This window comes from Castanea sativa, chromosome 1 (assembly GCF_040712315.1).
Source record: "Castanea sativa cultivar Marrone di Chiusa Pesio chromosome 1, ASM4071231v1".
Lineage (NCBI taxonomy): Eukaryota > Viridiplantae > Streptophyta > Magnoliopsida > Fagales > Fagaceae > Castanea > Castanea sativa.
This window is the reverse complement of record NC_134013.1, coordinates 68293550-68303393: the sequence shown is the minus strand read 5'-3', so window position 1 is coordinate 68303393 and position 9844 is coordinate 68293550. Positions and strand designations below refer to the sequence as shown.

General features: G+C 35.4%; 1 protein-coding gene across 1 annotated transcript; it reads right to left on the bottom strand.

The window, feature by feature from the left end:
- Positions 1 to 693: 693 nt before the first annotated feature.
- Positions 694 to 2344, bottom strand: LOC142609844 (UDP-glycosyltransferase 90A1-like). The gene has a single exon (XM_075781566.1). The coding sequence runs from the start codon at positions 2262 to 2264 to the stop codon at positions 858 to 860; it is 1407 nt and encodes a 468-aa protein (XP_075637681.1). The 5' UTR covers positions 2265 to 2344; the 3' UTR covers positions 694 to 857.
- Between the last annotated feature and the right edge of the window lie 7500 nt (positions 2345 to 9844).

Sequence of the window (9844 nt, the reverse complement as noted above, 5' to 3'; positions counted from 1 at the left end):
TTTTATATAAGAAAAATCGTCCTCATACTCAATCTGAAGAGGCTAATTCTTCTGTATATCTCTCACTTAAAGATAGACTACAAATATTGTTCTTTGGTCTACAGTGTTTTTTCTACTTCCTCTCTGATCTCCTCATTCTGGGGGTTTCTTCTGTCTTTTATACCATTCTTCCTCCTCTCTCTAACATCTACGTATGGATCAGCTTATTCGTTTGGATACTTGTCCTTGGACCTATCTCCCTCACAATAGATATTTTAGTTTTAGCCCTAAATTTAAAGTTTTTTTTTTTTTTTTTTGTAATTCGAAAAATTAGAGGTGGAGACCATTTGAGTCATTTACGTATCTTTTGGAAATATCAAGAAAAATACAATTAAACTAAATATTCTTGACAAGTGTGAAGATTAATTGTTGAGCCTAAATAAATCCGCAGATCATTTTTTAAATCAGCTTGGGTATGAATGATAAATCTTAAAGTCCCATTTGCTATGCTTTTAACCACTCATTTTAGTTACGAATCATTTAACTCAATTTAAGTCCAAGTCTACATCCCAGCTTTGTGGATCATTTAGGTTGGTTCCAATTTTTTTTCCTCCTTTCCTATATAACGAAAGGTATACATACAACGGTACACAAATTAAATGGAGTGCTCACAAATTATTCAGTACTAAATTGAATTGAATTGAATTGTTAGGAGTAATGTAACTTAATTGACATTTGTTTATACACAAAATGTTTGGAGGACTGAGGAGGAAAAAAAAGTTTAAACTGCAGATGATAATTATCTCAATAAAAAAAATAATAATAACAGAACAAAACAAAAGACTTGCATCAAGTTATTAGACCCCGTTGACACATGTTCATGTCTTCTTTCCACACGTCTCATTAATGAGCAAGTCCAATGTGCACTTGGACGATCCACCTTCCTCCATAGCTTTCTTGGCCATCTCTGCCAGTTCCTTACTCTTCTTCCTCACCTCCTTCCCCTTCTCTCCCTCCATTAACTCCTTCACCATTTTCTCTAACCCCTCCCACTTCACAAACCCTCTCACTGACCCATCACACGTCTCAACCCTCAGTCCCACCTTTATCTCCTTTACAACCATTCTTGCATTCAAAGGTTGGTCTGCCATCATAGGCCATGCAAGGATTGGAACCCCAGCACATATGCTCTCCAACACAGAATTCCATCCACAATGGCTAACAAACCCTTGCACACTCTCATGCATCAAAATCTCCCTTTGGTCAACCCACTCTCTCACTACAATTCCTCTCTCTTTCACTCTCTCTTCAAACCCATCTGAAATCTCTGACTCACACTTTCTTATCACCCACAAGAAATTCACTTTGGATTCTTCCAATCCAGTTGCTATTTCTTTGAGTTGTGCAGGTGAAATCTCTGCCTGAGACCCAAATGCTACATACAGAACTGAGCTCCCTTGGTCAAGCTTCTTGTCCAGCCATTGAACCCATTTGGGTTTATTGTGGGGTTCAGTTCTACCCTTTGGTGGCTCAGCCAGGCAAAGAGGCCCCACGGACCAGGCCTTGGGTGTAAACTCACGGTTCCAATAATCATCAAACAAAGGCTCAAGCTCATAGAAGCTGTTAAATATAATACCAGAGCTATTCAATAATGTCGCTATGATTGTTTCCATGGTGAACTCAAATTTCCGACCCTTTTGCTCCCCCTCAGAAATTAGGAGCTCAAAGTCATTTCTAGTAACTTTAATCCATGGAAAAGGAGGCACTGTTATTAACTCGTCATTTGATTCGAGTCCAAAGAGAAGTCTATCAATAGCCACAGCTCTAGACACACAGCAAGAGTAATAGCACATACCATAGAATACAAACCTTGGGATGTTGAACTTGGAAGCAGACTCTTGGGTCCACCAGAGGAACCCATCAGAGACCATGAAGCTGACACGTGGAAGATTCTGGAGTGCTCGTTCGAAGTCGGGCTGCATGAGCTTTGTGGCGTTTGCAAACGAAGGGAACATGGACATTGAGGGCAGTTTGTCTGTGCTCTCAATGCCAGCAAGTAAATCAGTCACGTTGTGAGAGAATGGTAGGTCAAGAATGAAGGCTGTGGTGTCATTGAGAGACTCAGAGATGAAAGGACGATTGGCTGGAGTGGTGAAAATGGTGACGGTGAGGCGGCGCTGGAGGAGTAAGCGTGCAAGGTGGAGGAGTGGGATGGTGTGTCCTTTGGACATAAAGGGAAAGAGAACCACATGGTGAGGTTTTGTATCACCAGAGATAGAACCCATATTCTTTTTCTTCTTCTTCTTCTTCTTCTTCTCTTCCTCTCCTCAGATCTCTCTCTCTCTCTCTGTCTAACCAGGTTGAATTTAACAGTGGTGAGTGAACAAACATGTTGTTTGGAGGATGATATTTATAGAGGATCCTAGTGTAAGGCTAAGAGGCTGTTTGGATCATTAATTTCCATAACTTATAACTCTGTTTTCATAATTCATAACTCAAAAATGGTAAGATTTATAGCGAGAAGTCCGTTTGGGAGCACCATAACTTTATTTCTATAACTCTATTTTCATCACTCAATTCTCTGATTTTTGAGTTATGAGTTATGGAAACTGAAAACACATTTTGGCTATTTTCAGTTTTCATAACTCAACTCAATGACATTTTTGTAATTAAACACACATGGGGAACTCACTAGTCATAACTCAGCCGCACCTTTTGACCAACTGGCTTCTTCTTCTTTTTTTTCACTAGGTTCAGTCTTCACTCTTCAGTTTTTTTTTTTCACTGGGTTTGGTCTTCACTCTTCAGTTCTTGTTTTTTCACTGGGTACTAGTGATCTGGGTACTGGGAAAAAAAACTGCACCGAGTGACAGGTATGAGACCCATAAATAGTGTGAAAAATATTGAGTGATAAGAAGTGAGTGATGGTGTCAAAGTGATGAGTGATGAGTGACAAAAATTGAGTGACAAACAAAAAAAAGCATACAAACATAGCCTTAATACATGCAAACGTTACAAAGTCAGGTATTTTGTTTCTTTTGGGTATGTTTGGATAGAACTTATTACTGAAAACTGAAAATACTGTAGCAAAATAATTTTAAAATGTGTGAATAGTACCGCGGGACCCATTTTTAATGAAAAAGTGGCTGAAAAGTGAAATTTATGGGTTCGTGAATAGTGCACAAAAGTATTTTTCACGGAAGACTTGGTCAACAACTACGGCTGGAAAGAAAAAAAAAAAAAAGTAGCCCAGACACTAAACGTGGATGTGAACGCACTATCCAAACATATTCTTTATCGTGCACGTGACTGGAGGTATGGTAAAGAAGAATTCGTCTGGGTTAAAGCCTTGAAACTTGAAAATATGATACTGTTAGCATGTGACAAACAAAATATGGTTGACTTTTGGGGATAAGAGATATTACGGCCTCATCAACCGCTACTACGTTTCTAACTTTCTTTTTGTGGGACAAATCAGCCTGTACAAGATGATAGATGGTTGGAGGAACTTCTTTCATCCAAATACACAATCTGCTAAATTTGCAACTAACTTAGCCAAACCATGCGCCACTTTGTTGCCCTCTCTCTTTGTGTGGGAGTAGGACACTTCTGAGAAATTTCCAACTAAGGTATAAGCATCACTGATCAACAAACCATAAGTAGCCATTTTCAGAGCTTGCATGACTACCATTGAATCACCTTCCAATATTACTTTATCAAGACCAATGTCAGCAACCAACTCTAGAGCTCAGGAAGCAGCCAGAGCCTCAATCTCCACTGCTTTGAATGCTTGGTTCAGCGGTTGAGCCAATGAAGCGATCACTAGGCCGTCTCCATTACGAATAACCACACAAATACTTGACTTGTTAGTGTCGGAAAAGAGCGCTCCATCATAGTTAATCTTGAAGACATTCTGGGCAGGGGGAGACCAAGTGGTCCGCTGCTGTCTCTGTCGAGGATGAGCCGCTGGTTGGATTGCTTAGAACTCATTGAACCTGTCCTTTGCAAACTGAGTCAACTGGGTTGTGGAACAACAAGACTGTTGGGTCCTCAATTGATTTCGTTGAGTCCAAATGGACCAAACTAACATTGCAAACAATTCTGGAGATCTGCCATTCTTTATAATCCAAGCCATTAGCTCACCAAAGCACTAGAGGGAAATATGAGCCCGAAACGCCCACAGCTCCATCGCTCCCCGAACCCCATCAAGCTCAGCACAACTCCACACCGCGTGTAGAATATCTTCCCTACCTCCTGAACATCTATCACAAGAATGGTCAATAATAATTTGCCGACGAACTAAATTCCCTTTGGTAGGGAGGGAATTTTTGCAAGCCCTCCAAATCAGGTGTTTTACTTTGTTTGGGGCATCGAGAGTCCAAACTGCCTTCCACGAGCCTTTTTCATAATCTGGAGGTTCTTCAAGCCGATTGAAGTCCATCTCTTCTCTCAGAAACCGATACCCCAGTTTGCATGAAAAATGCCCATTTGGAAACCGATACCCCAATTTGCATGAGTATTGCCGATTGATGTTTACTTTTGGATAAAATTAAAGCTATATTACACATACTATACTTACAAACACATGAAAAAAAAAAATTGGATTGGTTTTTTTTTTTTTTGTGTTTGTAGGAAAAAAAGTGTTACACAAATTTATAAACATAATAACTAAATTCATGACTTTAAATCATAATTTCATTGTAACTTCAAATTACGATTTCATTTACAAAAACACTTTTTTTTTAATCTTTTTTAACCATTTCTTTCAGTTCCTTTTTCTTTTCTTTTTCCCGGTCATAGACCATACAAATGTTTTCATTTTCATTATCGATCAATGAAATGAACAACGAATACACTTTTTGTTTTGTTGTACAATTGAAAACGTGAAAAACTACAATCATATTCATACAATGTCTTTTTGTTAAATTTTTTTCCCCAACGAAAACATTAAACGTTTATTACACAAACTGTAGAATTATATTTATATATATATATATATATATATATATATATATATATATATATTGTGAGGTGCCGAAGACCCAAGAACCCGAGGACCCGAGGAAGGGAAGCTCAAGACATAGTAAACAATGGGAGAATAAAGGAATAAGGAAACTTACTCGAGGATACCCGAGTATGAAGTGGCACGGGCATTGATGACATAGGGGATGTATTGCGACTAGCTGAATGTGGCAGGATAACTTAGAAGGTTGCATTAAATGTCTGGCACCAACCTTTCTGGCCACATTAATTAGAAAGTACCGACTTTATCCGTTGCATTAATGTAGACGTGACCTGAACAGTATGGAACGCAAAGTTAGGACTTTGCTCCATTACCGACGGACAGGTGTTGGGGGAAGAAGCTTAATAGATTGCAAGGTGTAGGGCTGAGATGAGAGGAGCCAATGATATAAATAGGAACCGGAAAATACAGAGAGGGGACTTTTGGTTGTTGGACCCTCTCTACCAAATATATTGTATTCGGATCTTTAGTCAGGGGACTAGGTAGGAGAAACTTAAGCTGGTTTATGATTTTTTGGTCCTTACATATATATATATATATATCAGTATCACTATTATATAAGGCCCAAGCCTATTCTTGAGCCTACTATTATATAGTTTTACATTGTTCAAAGCTTGATATAACTCATTAGCAATCAATGGTCTCCTGTATGAGAGTAATTTATTTTTCATTAATTGATAAGTACACTCCATGTGAGTGATCACCTGATTTTTCTACGGTGAATGCATAATAATCAATTAATCATATGCATTTTTTTTTTTAAGTTCTAGGGTACATATAGAATAGTGTATCAAAAAGTTTCAATCTTTTTTTACTTTTATAATTATACCCGTTTACAAAGATTTGAGGAGGTTAATTATGAGAGCATATAATAATATAACTCCGCACAATTTTTTAAGAACTGATGGATATATTAAATAAATAAATGAGAAATAATTTTTTTTTTTTAAATGCAGTCCAAAATATTTAGCTTTTTTTTTTATAAATTGATAGATGAGGGTGGGGGAATTAAAATTCTGGATTTTTTCATTAAAATCACCGAATTTATTAACCAATTGAGTTACAAAGTTTACAGTGAAAATCTTTAGTTTTAAACATGAAAACAAATGCCCTCTTGGCTCTTGTTGTTTCCAGATTAAACATCTAAAGTTTAGTTTACACCTATTTCCAACTATTTATAAATAAAAAAATACTTAATTTTTGCATACCTCTCACCCCAAACTATCTCTATCTCTATCTCTGTCTTCTTCCTTGCTGCATTTCTCCCTTCATTACCTAACAAAATTCTGTCTCAACCTTATTCCCTTGTGGTCACCACCCCTTCCACCAAAACATCTCTCTCTCTCTCTCTCTCTCTCTCTCTCTCTCTCCACCCCTTAGCATAAAAGAAGGATTGATATTGAGTATGTGAAAATTAATGTTTAATTTTGAAGAATTTTTGTTGTAAAGATCTCTCTCACCAAAAAATAAAATTTGAAAGATTAGATTGTATTTTTTTTTAGTTTGTATTTAATTCAATGTTACGGGAGGTTAGCTGTAGTTGGTTAGCATTTGTATTTGTACTCCTTACGATAAAAAGTCTACAAATAGTGGTGCAGCAGTGTGTTGCAGGGTGGTCGATACCGTACTGGTACCGGCCGTACCGGCTAGTGCACCGGTACCGGTACACTTCTATATTGTACCGGAAAAAATACCGGCCGCGTACCGGCCAATTTCGGGCAATACCGGGCGTACCGGCCGGTACAGAAAAAAGCTTTTTTTTTTTTTTTTAGTTTTGTAATTTTTGAATTTTTGTAAAGGCATAATGGTAACTTATTTACATTAACTTATTAGTATTATTTGTTTTCTTAGTATGCAATAAACAACTAAGCTTTCTATTTTTTATATTGTGTTTGTTTTTTTTTCTTTTAATTGATACTAAAGTCTAAAACTATGAATAATTTGTTCTGAATTGAGGTAATGTTTTATGATAAATTTTTATATTTACTATAATATAAGTGAAATATTATATGTTTATAAACATGGTTCTATATATACATATATATATATATATATATATATATAAAATAGCGGTAAACCCGAAACGATACACCGGTATTGACCGGTATCCGAAATATATTGTACCGGTGGCCAAACCGGTACAGCTTCCGGTACGGTATTGACTTCCTTGGTGTGTTGTCCTTGAAGGGAAAAAGGGAATAACAACTACATCATTTGAGCTCTACATAGTACAGGCGCTGGGCTCTACATAGTCCTTTAATTAGGGCCCTTTCAAATAGGATGTTCTAAAAGCCTACAGTTTAAGCTAAAATTGTGTTTCTAAAACAGTAGATTTTTTGTTTTTTCAAGAATTTTGTTAACGTGTGCCCTAATGACACACAATAATAATTCACTTTTGAAAATATTTTCTCAAGAATTGAAAAAGTATTGATAGCTTTTTCAATTCTCAAGAAAAAGTTTTCAAAAATGGAAAACTTAATGTGTGCCCTAAAGACACACATTACACATTAACCAGACTCTTTTTTCAAAAGCAACTTTCTCGTGCTTTTTCAGATTCATGTGATTTGTAAGTAGATTTTCATGTTTTCGTGTTGCACATTTTAAAGTTTTGACAACAACCTATGTGTAGGTGCTCTTAATTCAATAGGAAAATTTTTAGGTAGTCCCGGAGTATAGTGAAATGGTACTCCTTCCTCTCACATTCATGGTGAATCCCACCATAAATTTAATGAGCGGACCTCACCATAAATGTGAGATGACGGAGCACCATTCTCCGTGCTCCAAGAGTACCTAAGAATTACTCAATTCAATAGAGCATGTGAAGGTGAAGGGAGTACTAGGGAAGACATACATGTCTAGTGACCATTCATGTCCATTCATATGAAGCGAAGCCCACGCTACATGATAGGTATTTGTTTGTGAATTAGTGTGAAATCCCCGATAGAATGATAGCGATCCAATTAAAGTTAGGTTGCGTTTGGATTTGCATAATTTAGGTTTGGAGTAATTTTGATTTTTTCCTTTAGGTTTCGAATTTTAAATTCATTCCGTTAATGTTAGGTAGCCTTTTAATTTAAGTCATTCCACCCATATGTCATGCTAAGGTGTCTATCAAGTGTCACCTTAATTAAAAACAAAGTTATTTACTTGTTTTAACCGTGTTTTTAAAACGAGATAATTTTAATGCAATCAAAAGTTTAAAAAAATGTCATTTTGTCCATGTTACTGAAAAAAGTTACTTAGCACTTTATATTTTCTTTTTCTTTTTCTTTTTTTCCTCATGTGATCACAAATTTTCTATCATTTTCTCGTATACCAAACAACTTGTAACATTTTTAAAAAGAAAAAAGTTGTAATAATTAAAAAAGAAAAAAAAAGAAACGTTAAAGGAAAAATATAAGTACTAACTCTCTGTAAGTATTTATATCTGTTACTAAAGATAGAGACCAAGAAGCCCAAAAAACAACATGAAGCCTTCCCTGTCATTGACCGTGAGTACTGTGCATTGAGTGCAAGTCTCGACCCATCAAGCCAGCTAGGGCTTGTGGTGAAAGTTTTTTACTTAAAGAGAGTAACTTTCTCGAGAGGGATATGGTGTAGAAGGAGATTGCAACGGTGGTTAAGAAGAAAGAAGGAGGAGGAGGCATAGGTGGCAGTAGAAAGAAGGAAGAGAGAGATAGAATGGGGAATAAATTTTTTTTTTACTTTGTTTTGGGTAAATTGTGAATTTTTTTTTTTATTGAGTGATGTGTGTTCTACTAAACAAATTTATTTTAAAAAAAAAGTGACATTTATTTATGAATGATGTGGTTTGTTTTAATTTGATTAGCCATGGAGATTGTAAACTTAGGTGAATTAAACAACCATCTTATAAACGGACATGGACAAAATGACATTATTTTTCAAATGAAACTTTAAAAGTAAAATCAAAATTATCCTAAACTTAAGGATTCAATAGTACCTTTTGTTCAAAAAGACACTTAAGAGTTGTCCCAAATTGATATCCATTAATGAAATACTTACTAATTTTGCAATTTTTTTATAAAAAAAAAAAAAGTTGTTAGATGGTTATTTTAGAATTGAAAGAATATCCATGAGTGAGAGTTTGGAAAGGAGGTTAGGTGTCCGTTTGGTTGGGAATATGAAAAAATGAGATGATAAAAAATTGTGGGAGTATGGAAAAGTGAGAGGATAGAAAAGATTTAGTTTTTTCTCATTTGTGTTTGGTTGGAAAGGTAAAAAAGTGGAAGGATGAAAAACTTTTTTGTTTGATTGAGATAAAAAATGAGAGGATGAAAAATAAAGTTGATAATTTTACCATTACTATTAAAAAAAACTTTGTATGGACACTTTAATTTTTTTATATAAAATAAACAAATGCTAAAAGGATATAAATAAATAAATAAAAAGAAACAACGTGTATTGTGCAAAATTTTATCAAAAAAAAAAATCAAAACCAAAACCAAACCAACGTGAATGTACTGTACAAGCAAGAAAAAAATTTATCCAGACAAAAAAAAAAAAAAAAACTCTGAAAGACAAAGTATTAAAAGACAAAAAGTTTGTCCAATATACATCTTCCTCCTTTTCTCTCCAATTTTCTCTCCCCCTCCTCCTTTCAACCAACACCCTTCCCACTCATTTTATCTCCTATTTTTCACTTTTTTTTTCATCTTCCCTAAAATCTTCCCAATCAAACGTACAGTAAGTATAGCAGATTTGATCTGTTTGTTTGTCTTATTTTCCTCTAATTGTACCTATTAATAGTGCTATAGCATATGGTCACAAACCCAATATATAATTTCAAGTTGGATTGGGTTACTATAAGATTTAAAGTTGAAT